This window comes from Tinamus guttatus, unplaced genomic scaffold (assembly GCF_059628265.1).
Source record: "Tinamus guttatus ecotype Peru unplaced genomic scaffold, ASM5962826v1 Tinamus_guttatus_pri_ptg000215l, whole genome shotgun sequence".
NCBI lineage: Eukaryota > Metazoa > Chordata > Aves > Tinamiformes > Tinamidae > Tinamus > Tinamus guttatus.
Genome location: NW_028288749.1, coordinates 29,880 through 51,308, shown reverse-complemented (window position 1 = coordinate 51,308; position 21,429 = coordinate 29,880). Strand labels below are relative to the sequence as shown.

Genomic DNA, 21,429 nt, shown 5'->3' with positions numbered 1-21,429 from the left:
TCATAAAGAAAATTATGTTAAAAGTCAAGTTACACAATTCTGTTCTTCATTCCTGGCTTTAGCTATGTAACAGCTGTGTAACATGGAAGCCTTGAGCATGTAAAAGGAAATGTGTCCAGAATGGAGAAGTTTGGCCACTGCAGGCTGGCAGGGATCTGTTTAAAAAAGAGCAGTGACAACAGCAGCAGCAAACAGCCACCGCGAGGCATCTGCTGAGTGCTCTGGCACAGACCTTAAACTGTGTGGGGAAGCCACACACTGCTCCTTGCAGCGTAAGACAGCAATACCTGAAGTGATCACTCACTACCCTCCAGCACCAGGCCATTTATCTATTCAATCCTTTTACTTGCTCCACTCTGAAAATACATGTTGCATGCTGATCAAGCTGCATGTAAGGCATCGAGATGCATATAAAGCATCTGCTTCTTGAGCTAAATACATGAATAAATTTTTGAGCAAACAGGACATTTTGTCACCAAAACTTATCCAGTGCAGAATTATACACTCAAATCTGAACTAGTCCTGTCTAGAACTTCACTACTTATAAAAAGTTGCTATAACGAATCAGATTAGAACCTATTTATCTGTAGATCTAGACCGATAACATTTGGCTTGGGACATATCTCATTAAGTTACTTTGAAGGATCTGTTATTCATCTGTTCTGTAACACAATCACAAAAGAAGACACTCAAGTAATGAAGGCACTGGATATGTAGAAAATAAGAAATAGAGAAAGAGATTGATTTCTGCTTTGTACTTTTCTTTTGCCTTCAAATATAAGACTTAAGAAATGGACTAGACTGCCTTATTTTACATATTTTAACACAGATTTCTTGTAATTTCTTTATTTCCACCTCATTCTACATAGACAAAGCATGCAATCTACTTCATAAATATGAAACTGAAGAGCACCGTGGCTTTTTTTTTTTTTTCCTGTTTTGAGGGATTCTCTGCATAGGAGAAATTGAGCAGAGGTGATAGGGACTGCTCTTGTGCATCCAAGAAAGGCAATTAAGAAACTAATATATACTACATAACCATTCGCCTGTATTTTGGGGGTAGAAACAGAAAATTTGAGAGGGTGGGAACTTGATATTTTCTAATCTACTTTGTAGAGCTTTTGAAAGAACATAAATGCAACAACATTTGCTTCCAAACTTCAAATTACTATAAATAGGGCTTAAAAGTGCCCACATTTGAAAGGGGGATTTTAGGCAGATCTGTATTGATGCTGTGTGTGCCCTCTCCTCAAATATACTCCCTTCTCCTCATAGGGGCTATGAATTTCCACCTAAAAATATGGACTCCCTAAAAAAGTTACTGATAAAACAGAAGAGAAGAAAAATACAAAATAAACAGCACATAATAATAATAGATAGGAAATAATAGGATATAAGTAGAAAATAAAATAGGATAGGAAAAAATACTACTTACTTGAAGAACTGATCCACTCCTAGTTTTATTCCGTTTTTACTAAAACGTTGAGTGAAAGGTATAAGACTCTCTACATGACAAGGAATGGACCCAGGCTGCAAATAATATCCTGGAGTTTTGTCAGGCATTGTTACTTTTGGAGCCTCTGAAGAAAGAAAATATTCCCACAAAGATTATTAAATAGCTACTAACATATACTCCATCTTTTCACCTCATTAAAAAGAAAATTCTGATTAAATTATACTTAGTAGATAATAAAATTCATTTTTCTTCGCAACATACAGGCAGAACTTTGACTCAACCAAGTACTGAAAAAATAATTTCCTGCTGTTTCCATCCAAAAACAAGATTAGACACCAATTTTATGTAATTCAGATATGACAAATGTACATTCAATTAAAGCTGAAACTTCTTACCAGGAATAATACTAGAAAATGAAACACTTGAAATTCTCTGAAAAAGATAATCATCCTTGTCATAGCCCATTATTTTGACGAAAAAGGCTTCCTCTGGTGGAATAAAGTCAGAAATGTTCCATAGTCCGTAGGGCTTTCTGTCAGGATAGTATTTCACTGGTAAAGTCTTGAGAAGTTCCCCTGTGATACTCAGAAGCTCCAGTCGGTCTACTCTAGCTGGAAGAGCAATCCCCGTGGTATTCAGCAGCACAAAGGTAGGAATTCCTAGAAAAACAGGAACATCCTATTTAAATGCCCAAAGCAAAAGAGAGGAGAAAAGGTTAAGCTCCATATGCATGCATGGCCCCTGGTCCCACAAATGCACCATTCAATGGCAACCTTTTACTTACCAAGAAGCAGGAGACTAAGCTGTGCTAAACTGTGCTGGGTTTATTAGTTCTTAGGAGACATAGCATTGATTTGGATTTAAATTGCTGATTTTCAACAGATGTGTCTGACATAGAAGCTGCTTTATTAACTCCCCACCATACCCCAGGGCCAACATCTGTTTTTTCAATCCTCCAAAATTAACAGAAAGACACAAAAATCCAGCTAACAACTCACTGCTATCACACATTTAATGGCCTATGGACAATCCAATGGGCCAAGCTTTACCACAAGGCTCACTAGAGAAATCGTCATGAGGGTCTATCTGTTTCAGGGACCTCAGCATACTCCCCAAAACAACTCTTGCCCTGCAAGAAAAACTGGAAACCAACCTTGCACTGGTCTGCTAGATGTTCTTTTAAAGTCTAAGGTTGGCTTCTTAGAAAACCCCGCTCGAAAATCAATGGTGCTGAGACCTGTGATTCGAACAGAGTGTCTTCCACTGCTGGATGTCTGAAAAGGCAAAACGAGAGACCATGGGCACAAGCAGCATGTCAGGGTTTGCCAAGTTACTTACTGACATGTTAGCTGAGTTCAGTAAAAACAAGGTAGAAAGGAGGTATACGCCAAAATCTACTGATAAAAAAAGCCTTATCTACTGATAAGGCTTAGGTTTTAGATCCTGGATCCTATAATTGTAGTGCCTACAAAAAGTACCAATTGAATTAGTCTCTCAGGATCAGCAATATCTGAGGGAACCTAAAATATATCATTTCTGCAATTCAGTAACTGTCTCCAATACAGCTGCAATGACTATTTTTAAACAAAGCAAATTTTTCCATAACCAACTGCCCAACACATCCATTTAGACACTATAACAAATTGATGTCTATCTTAAGACAATCTCTGTTTGCTTCTATTCAGCCAGCCTTTCACCTCAGAAAATCACCAGTCATTTTTATATAAGCCAGCTGTTAACAATGAAATATTTAGATGTGTCAAACAATTCCTGCTATCAAGGAATTCCTGTTAATTGGCTGTTAAAATGTCATTTTTTAAATCACAGAATTTATAGTGCAAATAAACATTTCACAAAGTTTTTCTAACTCTTTAGCAGCAGCCTTAAAATCCTAGTGGAAATAAAACAAGCCAATGACTAAGGCTGAGTAAACTAGCCATAGAAAAAGAGTAACTTCATAAAGTATGCCTCTTTTCTGAATTATTCAGACCTTGGGATACTTATGAGGTTTTAAGGTTAGAATAACTTTATAAAATGTTACATTTATTTATATCTCTATTATAGGAGCACCTCAGAATTGACAATGTTTTCCAAGTGTGTAGGAGCAAATTTCATCCCAAAGGATTTCTTTCTAAGTACCACCTTTATCAATTCTCCTGTAATTATTTATAGTTTAGCACTGAACAATAAAATTATACATTACTGTTTCTCTGCACAGACTAGAGGATTAATAAAAATGGACATATGTACAGGTAAACATGTATGTCACATGTACCAGGAAAATCTGCTTTCCTGAAATCCTCTTACAGAGAACCACAATAAAATCATGCAAAACACATCTATTTAAACAAATGTATGAACAAATGTACGATCTTTGTTAATTCAAAAACCACTGTAGAGCTACAGTTATTTTTAAGGTGATCATTTTGGCAGGCCTTAATAGTCATTTCCTGATCAGTTATTATTAATGATCATGTTGATTTTAGTTATCTAACACTTCCAAATCCTTTAGGGTCCAATTTTATAACTGTATATTGCTAGGATGCCATTTGCATTAGTTCAGACTCATCAGTAAACTCTTAAAGACCTATGGCACATAAGAAAATTGGTTAAACATAGAACTGTCCATTTCATGATACGTCTAACCTATAAAGCTTCTCCCTCCCTCTTAAGACGCGCTATACACAGCAAACCCTCTCTGGTCTATACTTTCTATAGAAAGCCTCCACTCACTGGAGTGCAAACAGCTTAGTGGTCACTTGTTTCTGCTCAAAGATGCAGGATGAATTAAGGATTTGACCTAAAATAGTAGCTTCACCTTGGCAAGACTTTTATGCTGCTGCCTTAAGAATTGGTTGCAACAAGTAGCCCAGTAAAGACATTTAGTATAACACAAACTCATTGATGAATATCTATAATAAATAAAGCATTATGAAATCCCTTATAAACTACGGGACAAGTCATACATAATCTGTGCAATAACTATACCTTAACTGTCCATGTCCCAGGCTCTGGATCTTTAACATTTACTACCTTAGCAGAGTTGTGGATATTTAGCAATTCATTCAGTCCAGATCCTTTGCTGATCTGCTTGCCTAAAGACAGACAGACAAAAAAGGTACACAACAGAGCAAACAATATTGTTCTTCACTACTGATGCATATTTGATACTAGAAGTCACACAAATATTCCCTTCTGTGGTGGAGATAGTAGGGAAGACTTGTCTTTTTTACATAACATAAAAGAATGTATGAACTACTTTACCTAACGGGTCACGAATTTCAATGGCTGGTGAAGGGCCACTCAAGGACACTGTAACCTCTTTGAGACTGGGATCAAAAGGGATCTGCCAAGTATTCACAGCCATGCTCAAGTGGTCTGTAGACAAGAGATGCACCTTGGAGGCTTGAACTGCTTCTTCAACCCATTTCAACACCTAGAAGCAGAAACAACAATCATATTTTATAAAGAGGCTACACGTCCGTGGTGATGAGATGAAAATAGCAATCTATGACCTGATGACACACTGCTACCAAAGCGCCCCAAGAAAAAACTAATCAAGGGCTTGCCAAATACAGCAATACATTCATTTCAGATATTCTAGCACAAGCAGGATTTCAGCCCCTATACGAATACATGCAATAACTCTGGAATGCAAAAAAACGATAAAAAAACATATTCCTGATGGACTTTGAATATTCAGGAAGCAATGAACCACCACAAAGACATGTTTCAGGCTCTGTTGTACAATAAAAAAAATCAAAATAATTATTTGTCATGAACACAAAAAACAGACAAGCTAGAAAAACAAGCACCAAAACTCTATTGCCTTATCTGTTTAACTGCCACTTTGAAAATTAAGAGGCTCACATACCGTAGTATGGCAAATATTTCAAAAAAAAAAAATACTTCAAAAAAAGTAATTTTCACAGAAAGTATTTTCCAAGCCAAGACCAGCATGATGTTGAAAAGAGATGGATATATCTCTATGGAAAATCCACTCTCTGACACTCTAGGTTTTCTAAAGAGATAAAGTTATATGCTTATTTCTAGTTATACAGTAGCTATTAATCGCCTGAAGCAATAAAGAAACTTTCCTTATCCAGGTGTAGTATTCATTAATTTCTATCTGTGGACATTTTTACTAGTTTTTTTCCAATAGAGCTTCCTGTTCCACACAGGATACAGGTCAGGATGGAGGGGAGCAAAGCTCTAGGACAGAAATTCTTGGGAATCCACTCCAACTACAACTGAATTTATCTCTTAGGGAACTACATTCCTCAACTTTTAATGCTTTTATCCAACAAGCAATAAATCATCAAGAGATTGCAAAACAATCACTGGAGCTCAAGGTTCTGCAGTTCCCCCACAACAGGCACCACTCCAGCAGCAGTGCAAGCACTTGGGCAGCTCTGCAGGACAGGGCTTCTGGCAGACGGGCTTGGATTGTGGTAAACCTTCTTATTTTCCAGGGACAACTGTACTTTTCTAGCTCACAGAAGTGCCACAGGAACAAAGACAACAGTGACTGTGAAGTGCTCAGATACTGCACAAACTGCTGTAATCACAGCTGAAATCCCAACTTATGAATCAGTAGCAGGCTGGCTGATGACCATGAGGCTACTTAGGAGTCCTCCTTTAATTATTTTTCCTCTCAAATGATGTATGAATAAATGAAATTCACCTTGACTTTCAGATAAGGGTTTATGTAGTGCAACCACCACTTTAGAAAGGAAAAGCAAAACAAAACAAGGGGAAAAAAAAACATTTTGTTTCTAACCCAAACACATAACAGAAATGGAGCTACTCAAAGTGAAAGAGTCTCAAATTCAGACTAGAACCCAACATCAGTTTTTAAACAAACATATTTCAGAGTTCAAGTTCAAATTGAGAATCAAGGTCAATGACCCAGCTGTCATGAGGCTGGGAGTAACTTTCTTGTGTGGTTAAGTTTTTCCCCAAAGTTCAGCAGCAAATCTGGAAGCCTTATTTCCCAACCCTCTCGTTCCAAAGAGCTTTGCAATTCTGCTGTAATATTGGTTTTGAAGTAGATATTTTCTCCTTTGGGATGCTTACATAAAGCCCCCCAAACAACTGCAGCTTTTGCGGTTCTGCCAAAATGCGACTTGATGAATATTATTAGAGGGGGAAGGGCAAACACAGAACTAATTTATAGTACTTCTCCAGAGAACTTGCTCTTGCAACCTGCCCTGCTGTCAGGTCATTTCTTGGAATGCATACTTAAAACTGGATAATATATGGAGTATGGTCTCTAATCCCATTTATTTATTCTAGGTCTCAAGAATATTTCTCAAAAAGTCAGAGAAAGACAATTTGATGTTAACCATTTCATTACTTATGTATCTGGGAGTGCATACTTCAGCCTAAAGCTAAAATCCAGATTACATCCTACTAATACTTATATAGGTGTGTATTACAAATATATATAAGACACCGCATGTGAAAATTACACTACAAATAGAAAACTCCTTAGAGTATAATACTCTCCCCAAAGCAGCATTCAGCAGCCTCAGAAGCCAGGGAATTCCATCCTAATAGAATAGCTTTCAAGATCAGGATTTAAATGCTCAGGTAAAATAAACATAATAACCATAACAAGACCATGGAGACAAAGTGAAAAAACTATTGCGCTTTCAGCGAGAAAAGGACAAAGAGGACAATGAATGTGTAAAGGACATTCATTTTATCTGAACCAACAGAATAAAGCAAGCTGAAGATGAGTTTGAGAAGCTTCAGATTAAAGCCTACTCAAGCTATAGTTAAGCAGAGTAGCATTCAGAGATCACTAATAAGTTACAAAAGTAGAACTTCAAAATCAAATTTCATTAAAAGGACAAAAAAATGGTTGTGATCATGGAATACTTTTACACTTGCTTAGAGGCTTGAAGCAAGATTAAACTCTATTGAATATGCTAAGAAAATGTGAGGCTCCGTACTGCAGGAAATTTGCCATTCTTTGAAATTGCATAGAGTTCCCTTTGGAGAGGAGGATACACCTAAAATCCCAAATAATGGAAAAGCCTAAAGTAATTTTTAGATATTTAAAAAAAAAAAAAAAAATCACAACTTGCACTTTGAACTTAGAAAATATTCTTAGTAATGTAAAGCACAGAGGCCCTGACAAATCTGTCAGGATATGGCCTTCAACGACACTGGTAGAAGAGACTCATTCAAAAAGACTTTGTCAATTGACAAGAGTTTCAAAGTTAACTGTAAATGTTGAGCTAGTAAAAAATAAATAAAAATAAATAAAAAATAAAAAAGCAACAAGCTTTCCTTGTCTTAACAGCAGAAGCACTGGATACATACCAAGTTCTGCTTTGTTTGTTTCCTTTTAGCTAGTTCATAATATTGCTTCATTCACCGGGCAGTGCACAAAGGGCAAGGATGAAAATGATGATTTGCAATTTTGCACACTATAAATAACTTTGTTTGGGTCTGGTGGCCGGGGGACAAAAATGTTTTTAACAAAACAAGACTTTGTTTTGGCAGAGCATTCACATTCAGTTATTGGTAGCACTTTCTTAATGGACATTTCAGTATTAGCATTTTCAGTGTTTTAGCATTTATAAACCTTGATACTTGGCACATGATTGACACAGATGAAGACTGAAGCAAGTTTTCTCTCTGTTGAAGCATGTTTAAGGGATACAAACCTTAAAAAGCTGATGCACACAACTACTATCTATCCTTTTCACTCCTACCCAACCTTTGGTGGGCATGCCTTTTGAAGTCTAGAGCAGTTTCATTTAGGATGCAAGATTTAAAGCCATTTAGCTTGCCTGGGGGAATGTTTACAGCACAGGGCCCACTGTCAGAGTTGTGATTATAGAGAGGACTGCATTCCTCCCATTCCCTCCTTCCTGGCTCCCCATTAAAAGCATGCAGAAATACCATCACTTGTTGGTATCAACCTTTGCTCTTATGCATAGCATGGGCTGTCCAGCCCCCAGATGAGGAATCCACCTGTTATTTGCTCAAAGCAAACATTGAGATGGAGTAGGAAGGAGGAAGAAGTTGCTACTTAAAAACCCCACCTAAAACCTTACTCAGCAATCAAAGTCAAACTAGCCACTCGAGCAGAAGCCGGTATTCCTAGAATATGAAAAGAGTTAAGGAGTTCAGAAATCAGAGACAGGCTGCTAATAGAATAGCACATGCCAACTCTACTTAAGAATACACAGTTGCTTAGCACTGGAAAGCTCATTTCTCTGTTCACAATTGCCTTCCCAAACCATAAAAAAATCCTAGAACCTCACTTCTGACAGGCAACATTTCCCACTGAAGTTTTGCAATGAATTTGTCTCAGTAGTGTATTATGACTAGTCATCCAAGGCTCGTGCAAGAGTAATGCTGCTTACTACACTGGAAAAAAGTCTAAAATGCCATAGTCTCCTTTCTAGAATTTTGTGATAAATGTGATGTATATGGTTTCAGTTACTTATGCAACTTGTGCTCATTTTTCTTATTATGTAGAAATTTAATAAAATAGTTTATTTAATCAAAATGGTAATACTGTAAGTTTCACATAAAATTGTCAAATTCAAGGCAGAAACTGTATAGCCCCAACAGCTAATTTCTCCCTTCCCTAACCTTACGCCTATGTAAGGCTGAGAGGATTTCTGTCTTGACTCACGAGCAGTTGTTTGGAAAATACTCATTTAATGGTGCAACTGCACACGGCTCACGCAGCACAGTGTAGGCACAGGACTGCTCCCACAGCACAGAACAGCTCCTCATCCAAGCAGCCCCACTCCTGCATCCCTTCTCATCCAAGCAGAGGAAAGCTGCTCAAGCTGCATGTAGACACGGCCCTTGTCCTCTCTGAAGATAGCAGAACTCAAAAGACTTTACCTCATTAACTTGCTTTTTGTCCAAATGAAAAACTTGACCAGAGCTTGTCGAGGCAATTTCTTCATAGACCTTATAACCAATGTGTTCCCTGTCATCACAGTCTCCAGTCAGCACAAACACTACCTGTAATTTAAAAAATATATATGTATACATGTATACATATATGCACCCACACAAGAAAGAAAGACTAAGTCATTTGACACACAGTGTCAAAGTTAAGCAAGGAAAATGTTGCAAAGATAGCAATAAGGTGTAACAAAAGAATCATATTGCTCTACTTGGATTTGTGGTGCTTTGCATGGGTTCATATTATTTTGCATGAAGGACAGATATTGCATTCATTGCTGATAAAAAGAAAGCAGTGAAGAAAGGAAACAGAAGAATCACTTTACAGTGATTTTAAGTGATATTCTTCTATCAGAATTATGCTGTGAAATGGAAGTGCTATTTCAAGACATTTAAATGTCACCCAACTAGTAAGCTGACCAAGAATACCCATACTATCAGAAAGGTTGACTCCCACTATTTAATTCACAGTATTAGAAAACAATCCTTTAAGTTTTTAATGGGTGAGATCAGGTAATTTTCTATTTCAAGAAAATCTAAAACAGTTGCTGAAATAGCAATATCAAGATCCTTTCTGTAAGAAGCAATTTCATTGAGTCTCAAAGAGAAGAGTTTTTTTTCTTTGGGAACACAGCACATTCAGTCCATAGAACAATTCTGAACCCCTGGCGTACCTGTGATTGTTTCTGCTGAATGAGCTGAAGTACCTCATGGGTTAGCCTGTAATCTTTGGAGCGAGCATCAGTAAACACGTAGATGAAAGAACCCGGAAGAGAGATTTCCAGGGCAATTTTAATTGCTCCAATGCTCATCTCTGGACAGTCACCACCACCCTGTTTACAACACACAAAAAATAAATTAATAAAAAACCACCAACATTTTTCTAAGGAAAAAAAAAACAAACAACTAAATTATTTTCTTTGGGGGTATTGAAGACATGCACTTTTGCAGCTTCTGATCATTTATTCATTGTGTTTTTCCAAGGCATTCATGGTTTCTGCAGAGCACTGTCACAAACTGACAACATTTCCACCAGAGCTATCTGAGGATTTCATGGCTGCCGTAGTGCGCAGCAGTCATGGGAGGTCGTGGTCATAGGCCCAGATGGAAAATGATCTCAGCTCTCCTGGGCAGGACATCTGAATCTGTCCTAGGCTTCCCAGGGGCTCAGCCAGGACAGGGAACTCAGTAGCAGGGTCGCAGGTGATGGGTGCTCAGTGACTCGCACTGCTCCGCAGACAGCTGCTCAGCTGGACACTTTGCAGGTCTTATTTTGACAAAAATGCTTCCAATGCTTTATTTAACACTGTATGGAAAGGCCACTTTCTTCCTCAATTAAAAAGCAAAATACTTTTTAAACATTTTATTTTTGTATAAATATTGACTTAGCATGTAGAAGAGAACTTGGTAAGGGCCAAATACGAGCAGTTACCTCCCTTGGAAAGGGTAACAGATCTCTGCAGTGTCAAGATTTAAATTTATTTCTACGATCAGCATGCTTTCATATACCTACCATCTCCACACACAACCTTCCCAGGCTGGGAAGGAAATTTTTTTAAAAAGTTATTAATTCTTCACATGCAAGGCACTTGCTAGAGACATAATGGTGAGTAAAGCTCTAAGTTTTGTTTTCCATTCTGTTTGGACAGGTTCAAAAGTCAAATTTCTTAGGTCTAAATTTCAGTAACAATATATTTTAAATGGTACTGTATCCAATTAATTTAACAACTAATTCAGAAAGTGTTAAAAACAACCCTACTAAAGGCAACTATTATCATTAAGTTACACAGAAATGCAGAACAGTTGAGGTTGGAAGGGACCTCTAGCAATCATCTAGTTCAACTATCCTGCTCAAGCAGACACCAAGTTGTCACTTTTACTCTTAGAACTACTGAGGTAAAGATTTTTCCCAACTGCCTATGCAAGTATATCAACACCTATACTGTGGGACCATTCAATTCTCTAACTGTGAGAAGATGGTTTCTTTCTAAAGTAGATACAAGATTTAAATGCATTTTTAAATCTTCTAGTGTGAAAATTACTTAATAGAACTCACAATCATGTTTACACTAAAAGAAACACCAGAAATGCCACTGCTGCCCAAGCAGAAGTTATCATTACACTGTCCATCAGAATGATTCTCAGTAAATTACAAGACAAAACAAAGACAAAATTCCATCAATTTATAAGCTTTCAAAGGGATTCCTTTCTATCACTCTGATTTTAAGAGGGATAGGGCCTGGTTTCTTCAATAAGATGTAAACAGACAAATTTTTTCCTAATGTCAAACCCTAGTGAACAGTTAGGGCTCAGCACTTGGAGATGAACCTACACATACTTTCTTTAGCTCAGACTACTTGAAGCAGTTTAACATTAATTTTAGGTTTGTGGATTAATGATAATTCTTGTTCTATAAATTTTCTCAGTATTAATCTCAATTTTTCCTCAACTCCCCTGCATTCATCCCTACATTTTTTTCAAACAGTCCTCCTAAGCAAAACACTTATCAAATGCATTTAGGAAATGCTTGCATTTTCTCAGACATCTACTAAAAATGTCCCATCTGTCCTTTCTTTTTGAATATATTTTGTCCTTATACTTGTTCATTATATTGGTCAAAGTCAATGATTATCTTGTCTTAGCTGACTGCTTCCATCGTGCAAACAATTACAAAATATGCGATTCACTATTATTAAAGAGCAAAGAAACTTAAAACTTCACTTGTAAAGAAATTATTTCCATATACTGTCTAACGTGTTTAAATTTCTAAAAGCTTCAACTTATTTATATTAATTTTAAAATAAATAAATAAATTCTCTTAAATAAACAGGAGAACTGTTGAGGTTTAATTCCTCTACCTCCATCTAAATAAACAAAGCATATTTGGCTTTCAGCCTCCTTAAGAAAATACTGTTGTTTCCTCTGAATTTCAATCTTTCTGACAAGCTTTCAGCTATGCAGTGCTCTACTCCAACTAGCACTAGCAGCTTCCTAACAACTTTTTAATAAAGAGATTTCACTATATATACTTCTTTCTACAAGATCTGTCCTTTCAGACAGAGGAGCCTGCCCAGCAGGGCTACCAACTGAGGCAGTAGCAGGTCTCTCTGCAGGCCAGGGGCATTTTTCTTGGTTAACAAAGACAGGACTGACCACCTACAACTGAAAGGCTGCTCTTGATGGGATTCATTCATGGCATCACATTTCCTCTGGCTGAAGGGAACTCCATCCCAGCCCTCCTCTCCCCAGCATCCGTCCAGTTCACATTTACAGTTAATTCTCGCCAAGGGGAGCAATCTGGTATAAGCTCCATCAGGCTTCTTGCTAGTTCCAGAGCTCTCACTTGAGCACATCTACAGGGACAATCCAGAGGGGCTGGGGAGGAAGGTGGTTTTGAATCAGTACCTGGTGAACCACTGAGTTTGACTCAACAGCAGCTAGGTAGTGCCTTGCAGTGAAGGTAGTAACAAAGTCGTACTTTCATGGGTCTTAACAGTCTCTTTGCACCTGAATTGGGTTGTAGAGCTGGCAAAGGTTTTTCATGGAGGAAAAAAAAGATCCAAAACACAGTAAAACAGTTCATAAAATGGACTCGACGAGTGACAAGACTAATTAAAATGCAAAATAAATTTCACCACTAAGTGGTCTTTCTGTGTTAGTGGATAAGATCTATAAACTGAGTCATTATGCAATGATGTAAAGTATAAATTAAGACAACCAGAGAACAAGATGATGAATATTTTGTGCTGACAAAATTAACAGAAAATTAAATTAACTGTCTATATCCCAATGATATACTGTAGCATAACCATCGATAAGAACACAATAATCAGAGGCAGGGAACAGGACTTGTTACTACAAGTATACAAAGAACAAACGAGTTACTCACCTGAACATAAAGTTCCCTGAGTTCATACTGAAATTTCTTGGGATCAGTGGTTATCGTCACTGGACCAATTTCTGGGATAGAAAAAAGCAAAAATAAGTAGTAAGAAAACCCAAGGCTATCAAAAGGTAAAAAAAGTACATCTTTTATTTTTTTTTTTAAATCTTTCTTAAACATTTTAAAATCTTTTTTAAAAATTAATTTTTATTTTTTTAATTTAAAAAATTTAAGACACACACAAGCAATACCAAATACCAAGCAATATCAGAAAGAAGGAACTGGAAAAAAAACATACAGTAAGCATTGAATTTACAGACTTCAAAAGACTAAAGATTTAGTAATCCTTGATTTAAAATATTATGCATACTACATAGACACAATAACACACACATTTTACTACTGCTACTGAAGTGTTTAAAATTTATAGGAACATCAAGTGATCTGTTCTCTTTCTCCCACATGCATGTTTACTTTTGATCCATCATTTCATTATTCTTTGTAAACAGAAGGGATAAAATCTCCCAAACAAAAGTGGCTTCACCAAAAACTAGTCCATTACAGACACAGGCCTCTCCAGAGCACACATTCCTAGCTCCACCAAGTGATGTTACAAAAATATGCCACATCTCTGGCCTGAAAGATTATCCACCTCTAGATGGAGAAGCCAGACCTTAGCTTCTCCAACAGCAACTGTCAGAAAGAACTCAAGCCTGATAGATTTTCATCACAGTATTTGCCATCTGCAATATTAAGAGCTGCCAGAATATCACTGAATCCAAGCTGAGTGGGCTGAGGTCTGTGGGCAGTTGCAGTTTCAGAATCAGACCAGCAGCACCAGTCTTCCCTCTGCCTTTTACAGCCAGCTTCACAATTCATTCCAGAGCCAGCTCTTTTTCAAGGGCTGAAATTTCTTGACTGTTCACCTTAATCTAACTGGGCACTCACGCAGTTCATTCTTTCCCTGTCCTGGCCACGTATTCCTCAACTGACCTTGTGCCAGCAACAGAATTCACTGAGCTCTACAAGCTGGCTTACATTGCTAACCAAAAGAAAAGTCACCAAGCAAAGGAGGGGGGGGGAAAAAAAAAAAAAAAAAAAGAGGGTGGATTTCTGCTATCTTAATGCCCCAAACCACTTCTTGAAGAAACCAGATGAGTACCAGCATATAAAATTGATCACAGTCATGCAGTTAGGGCGTAAAAGCAAAGCATGAAACCATTGTGGTGCCAATTCTGCTCAGCTATGGCTTAAGCGCTCAGCATACCATATTACTTTCCAAGCTCTATAAAAGTTAATACACACTTATCATTCATGTAATCTAGCCATTTTTCTTTAAATGGCCTACAGCTTTATTTCACAGGAGTTTTTCCAACAATAGCTATGAATAAAATCTACTACAATCACACACAAGTTTGCTTGCAGGCTTTACTCATAAACACCCGGCTAAGAGTAGGGTTTAAGTTGTTTAAAAGTCACTCAAGAGAGATCATACATCATCTTTCCCATAATTTTAAGCTCTCTTTTTTGGTATGGCTTTGATTTGAGACATTGATTTGTAAGCATAGTTTACTAAACTGTTTCAAGTGTCCCACTATCAAAGGAGTCCTTAGAAGAATTCACTGTTCTTCCATGTACTTCACCCTGCCATTTTCCCTTTCCTTTGCTTTAGCTAGTACTGTCCCTCTCTGGGGTCTTCTTTAAAGCACAGGCCTGTAATTAAGCTATCTCCAAATTGTTTTGCTTAATAAAAAAAATAAATAAATAAAATCAGAAAAATTAAAAAATGACCACTCTCCCCCTGCCAACCACTGTCCTAAAGCAAAGACTAGGATAGGGTTTTGTACATGCAGTAAAACCACTAGCTCCATTATTCCTTGCCAATCTAAGGCAAGAAACTTGGCAATTCTAACACAGTATACCATTTGGAAAAGTTTTCTTTCCCTATAAAATAAAAACTTAAGAAGCAATACTGCTCCCACTAAGACAAGACAACATATCCTGTTTACATTGGAGAAAAATTCCCCATTTCTCTGCAGGCAGCAAGGGCACAAAGCAACAAGGCTTGCGGGTGCCCCCCTGCCTGCAGCAGAAGCACAGGAAGGCTCCAGTGCCCTCTGGTGAGGGCTCAGCAGAGAGCACAAACTCTGTAAGGTCACCCAAGCAGCACATTAGAAAGGGGATTTTGTGACTCTGTGGTTAGAAAGGGGATACAGCTATTCAGCATTAGTACAAAGTCACCTAGAGATGGGAGAGAAGCTTCACAGAGCCTTACAAAGTGCATAACACCTGAACTTGTTCTGCACTGGTTCCAATACCCCACCAGTGTGACCCAATCTTGTTACAGCTGTGTGGGTATTTTGTGTCCCTCTAGGTGCACGTGGAGATGCAACTGACTCACCAGCATCAACTGTCTTCCATATGTTTTCATGCCACCATTCCACCTGTGACCTGCCTGCCAAAAGGCTGAAAGCTCATATTTTTATTCTCATTCTGCTATGTTCTGAAACCCAGGCAAGACTGCTTTATTTTGTGCATTTATAACAGTACACATATAGGTGGTCAATTGAATTGCACTTTTATCCATATACAAAATTGCCCAAAGTCACAATAGCTACATACGTAAATCAAACACCAGTCACATGTTTCTCACAGCAAGCATGTTTATACAATACAGAATATTCACTGGGAAACTGGCTCACAACATATTCCAGCATAAGGCACCAATACTGGAATATTTTGGGACATGTTTTATTTTGGAATGTCACCCCCTACTGCTCCTTACCCCAGAACTCCTCTCCCTAGTTCCACAAGTAATACCTCTTACGCAGCTGCAGCGACAGTTCATTTTTATGAGGCTGTCCCAAATTCCTGCGTGTTTAAAGCACAGTATAAACGTCGATTCTTCCAAACTAACTGTAGTGATTCAGGACTTTATTGCACATACACATAAAACTGATTATGTATAAGAGAAAACATATTCTAAAGGAATGGTTGCATGTTATTGAGCAAAGCCCAGATTTCCTAAACTGTAAAACCACAAAATTCAACATAACCAATATGGTATTTGAGCTTGTACCTAAGCAACTGCCCAAACACGACAACATCAAAACGAGCTCCGGATCATCTGACACATTAGGAGTATTGATACATCCCTTCTGAGGCAAGTGTGATACAAAAAACTTTCTCTTCATAAACAGGAAAGTTCCTAGGAAGCTGACAAACTGCCCCTGTAGAGAGGCTCTCATGTTTTCCTGTGTCCTATCACATCTCAAATGGCTACACAAAAGGAGCTGCAAGCACATGGGGAAAGCCAGGAATCACCCAATAACACAGTAACTCCTTACCACTGCCAAGGGTGTTTGCAACTCTGGCATGCTCTTAATCCTTAACATGCAGGACATCTGCACAAGGTATCTGGTTTGGAGAGCTGCATGTCTTAGGAGAAACTAACTAAGGAATATGGAAGCATTTTACCTACGGTCAACACTAAACTGTATTTGTTTGCTATAGAAAAAAATAAATAAATAAAAAGGACTAATTAATTCTTGCTAGTCCAGAGATATTAAATCCTGAAAAATGCTTTTACCCACAGAATTCCTTCTAATTTTGGCAAAGATGTTTCCCAGATGCAAAACAGTTTCCAAGATCCTGCTTACTGCCTTCAGAAGACCAAGAAGACTTCAGAACTAGAACTCTATGGAATATATAGCTCAAGAAATGCGTTTTCCACCAGCTTACAATATGAAGAACACCTGAAGACCAAATGGTTATTTAGAAAAAGACAAGTGACAGTTATCTCCTGCTTTTTCATTTATACAGTGCACTGACAACATAGACTCACAGACAACCTGTGAAATAAGCATTTGCACTCAGTAAAATGTGCATATTTTAAATGTACTCCTTCAAAAAAAAAGTATTCATCATGAAAACTTTGATATCCTCAAAAAAAGAAAAAGTATTTACAGAAGGTCAAAGGAGTTGTCTAATAAGTCTCTTATTATCACACAGCAGTGGGAGAGCCCACAGTATTGTGATCATGAACACAGTGACACCTGTGAGAAAGGAGAAGCAGGCTAGATTTTAGAAGCCGCAAGTGGAGAACAGTAACCCAGCAAAAGCATCAAGGTATACCGTTCTAACACAGCTTAGGACATACCTTTGTAAACTGGAAAAATCCTAGCCCCTCACTTTATTTTTAAATATTTACTTTCATATGGCATGTTTTTCTAGCAGACCTGTCTCCCAGTTGGGTTTCCTGCACTCTCTGCCAAGCAATTGCAGCATTTAAAGTACAGAAGTGGTAAAGGAGTGAGAATGATCAGGTGAAAGAGTTGAAACACCTTAGCAGGGAAAACAGCTCAGAGAAATCAGTGGGCAATTATTCTTCAAGGGCTGCTTCCCAGCAGTGCTGAACATGGAGCTTTTTCTGATTAAACATAACAACAATAATGATGTTCACTCTCAAACTTCTCCCTCTGAATTCTATTCTTTGTAAGGCTCTGCCTTACAAAACTCTCCTGAATACCTTCAGGAGTGGTACCTGCCAAGGATTAAGAAAACAATGATAGTTTCTCTTAAACAGCTTTCAGCCACCTGTCTGTCCTAGGGGCACATAAGCAAGAACCTTTAATTTCCTAACAGCAAATTAGGTCCTACACACTGGGATTTCGTCCAACTACAGACCACTTGCAAGTTGCCATTAGAAATACTTCACTGCAGTATTTCCCATCTTCTCCAAAGCAAGGCATCACATGTGCGACTAGGAGAAAAACACATGTAACTGCAAACTTGCCCATTATAGTGGACATTTTTATTACTCAGGCAGCTTATACAAATAGATTTATTACACAGAATCAGAACACTTTTAAACATTTTTAAACTCCATGGTCTAGAATAAGGTATCCTCACCTCACAAAAGAGGACAGGAGGAGCTGTGTGGATCCTTTCATTTCTCAAAAAGCCACTGGCACTTTAAAAGTACAAACACACACAATGATAAACACCTAGCTGGGTTTTTTACAGAAGCACATGCAGCTTTGGAGATGTTGCCTATATCCAATGCTAGTCTCCCAAGGCTAATGCAAACCCCACTGGAAATACCCTCCCTATAAATACAATGAGCACTGAAACAAGCCAAGATATTTAGTACTAAAAACATGTAATAAGCTATTAAAAGTTTCTTCCTACATGATATCCCCTCACGACACAGTTGTTTTTGGCTTTCAGACTCCAATGTGGGTTTAATTATAATCATTTTTTAAAAGCCCAAGAACTACAGTGAGCAGTTTGTACCAGATTTTTAACTGGACAAAAAAAGGCCAAACAAGGGCAGCAATCTCGCATATGTTTCCTTAGCTACATCAGCGACTAATATCTTTAATATATAAACTTCCACTTAGGACAACCACTGCTGTGAGACTGACTTGAAGGAGCCGGACTGCCCACAGAGCCTTTCCCTTTGCTGGCTATTCAAACAAAAAAGAACAGGTAGGAAAGTTTTGCCAACTCTAATCACTGTCAAGCAGCTTAACGTAGCATTACTGAAGCTTGAGCCAAGTCCTACTTCATGGCCATGGTCATCACCCTGGTATGTCCAACTCTTCACATTCATCTCAAGACAGTGGCCACATGTACAGACACTCAAACCATGAGCATCTAAGATGTCTTACAAACAATGTGCCTTAATAAATGGCATGTTTGTATTACTATGTACCACTGTTATGACACTTGAGAGCCTTATATCTCTTATGAAGGAAAAGAAGAATGACTTTTAAAAGGCAAACAATAAAATCAAAGAGAAGGGAAAAAACTCACTATGTATGTTTACAATTCTTTCAAAAGAAAAGCAACCTTAGAGAGCTCCAATGGTTAAAAAAATAGTAATATCCTTTATCAATTGTAGCTACCACACAATTCAGGTTACAGGTCTGCAGTGTAGTTTTCTAAAATTTATTAACCACTCGCAGTAACAAATAGTAGAATAACAGCTAACACGCTCCTTTTTAACAGCTTGAGCAGTAAAACACAAGATATGCAGAACAGCCTCATCTAGCCACATCCAAGTTTCCTATAAATTCTCACTTAACTAGGTGCTGCACAAAAGAGTATTATACTTCTCAAGCCTAGCATAGGTGAAGTGCTATCAGACTCACCATAGAATCACACAATGAAGATTACCTCAGGCTGAAACTGAGGTGGGGACAGAGCCCAAATTAAATAGATTTTAAAGCTGATTTTTGATCCCAGAAAATAAGACCCACTCCAGCTCCACTGCTAAGCAAGAAGGCTTTCTCTACTTCTGGGCACAAGTAAAACACCTAAAAGCCTGGAAGAACCTGTAGTCTATGCAGTTTAAAATATAATGTCAGTGGCTATTAAATACCCCAAATGTAAATGTGATATGAAACAAGCTTTTTTCTTTTAGAGGAGCAAATGAACATAGAGAATCCTGGCATCTACAAGAAACCTGCCTTTCTCCTCTATGCTCTTGCTTCTTTGAATGGCCTGGAGGTCCGTTCCCATCATGGGGCCAGCAGACATCATTTCCAAAATGACTTTGGCTAACCAACCTTCAATGGAAGATTGCCCAAATTATGAACACAGCCACAGCTGGCAGCTGGGCTGACATTCCTCAAAGGAGGCCAGAGCACTGAGCACACCATGGAGATTGTGAGAGTCTCAACTAGGTGGTTGTCTACACCCCAGCCTTGAGCCACTCTAGGGAAGGTAAGCACATACCCAACTGCTGCCCATGCCCACATGGATCTCTTAAGTGCATAAAGAATTTTGATTTTAGGCTTGTCAGTCTAATATTTCTAAGAGAAAGAAGTTGCTCCTTTTCTAGTAGGTAAAAATGCCTTTTTTCTCTCGTGTCTGATGGTTATTAACTCAATAGAGCATGCAACCTTTATCTGACTAGTTTGCTTCCTTCAGTTTATAGCAAACAATAAAGAGCTGAAAAAACTACCATGGCTTCCATACTGTATGGAGCAGGAGCAACAACGATCATTACTGAAACTGGCCCGTGCTTTCAGCTTCCCAGGAACATCTGCAATGGCCATCAGCCTGCTTTCCTCTCTTGTTTATTTCCCCTTGTTAACAACAATCTCAAAGGAGTAAAATTCAGATCATAATGCGATTGAAATTCTTTCTCCAGACTGAACTTCAGCTCAGTCCAGGTCTATTTCTGTCTCATCTCTTGGTCTGTGTATTTTGGCAGTAGTCTTTCAACACTTGTAAGAGAGCTGGATAAAGAACTTGCATTGAAGAAGAAAGCTGGAAGGAATGTAACTACAAATTGTGCAGTGCTGTTTTGTGATTAATAACCCAACTATTTTGAAGTCAAATCAAACAATTGAATTTTTTATTCAAAATTTATACTTTGGGTTACACTGCAAAAATCAATCTATGTATTGCAGCACGTAAGAAAGGCCTAGCAGGAGCTACCAACCAAAGGACAGGCTGGGACATAGCTGGAAACAGCACAGCTCTGACACTGGGAGCTCCCAACACTGCAAGTTACTTGAAGGGTGCCCATAAGGCTCCTTCTTCACTGAACTCTTCCTCCCACTATGTTCCAGCACAGGTCCTTAGGCTGACTGTGAAAGGAAAAATGAAGATAAGATGATCAGCGCCTCCTTTATTTTTCCAGAAGAAATCAAATCAATTACAATGTCCAACTAAAACTTCTGCTTGGAGGACTATTTTCACAGATTGCTTTCTTCAAAGAGACTTGGAAGATCCTTGGAGAAGATCCTTTCTCAACCCAAGTCAGCTTTAAGTGTGATCACGAAGCATAGCCACAGCTGAACAAGTAATTCTGAAGCTATAGCCACAGTTCTTATGAAGAGAATGAAATAAACAATGAACTGAGCACCCACAAAGTCATCAACAACAACTTGAGAACCCAGAGAGGAGGACATGCTCACACCACTCAGCCATGGTAACAATTGCTCTACATCCACATTAAGTAACATGTAGTGACGGGCCAGATCAGAAATAGCACTTAAGGTGTACAACTACTAACCAGCTGCTTGTAGGGCAGCAAAACTGGTAAATATTTTCTTGAAGGAACCATTCAACAAGAATTATGGAGATCACAACACTAACTCAGCTGGTGCTTAAAACTGCCATGAGATTGTAGAAA

At 38.2% G+C, this 21,429-nt stretch overlaps 1 protein-coding gene across 1 annotated transcript in view; it reads right to left on the bottom strand.

Moving 5' to 3' along the window:
• The window catches only part of HMCN1 (hemicentin 1), a 147,076-nt gene that overhangs the window by 103,237 nt on the left and 22,410 nt on the right, over positions 1–21,429 (bottom strand). Inside the window, exons 2-9 of the mRNA XM_088524884.1 lie at positions 13,287–13,357; positions 10,072–10,230; positions 9,332–9,454; positions 4,721–4,892; positions 4,445–4,551; positions 2,610–2,730; positions 1,852–2,115; positions 1,436–1,580 (exon numbers count right to left, since the gene is read on the bottom strand). Coding sequence (XP_088381010.1) covers positions 1,436–1,580; positions 1,852–2,115; positions 2,610–2,730; positions 4,445–4,551; positions 4,721–4,892; positions 9,332–9,454; positions 10,072–10,230; positions 13,287–13,357 — 1,162 coding nt within the window. The remainder of the gene's footprint in view (positions 1–1,435; positions 1,581–1,851; positions 2,116–2,609; positions 2,731–4,444; positions 4,552–4,720; positions 4,893–9,331; positions 9,455–10,071; positions 10,231–13,286; positions 13,358–21,429) is intronic.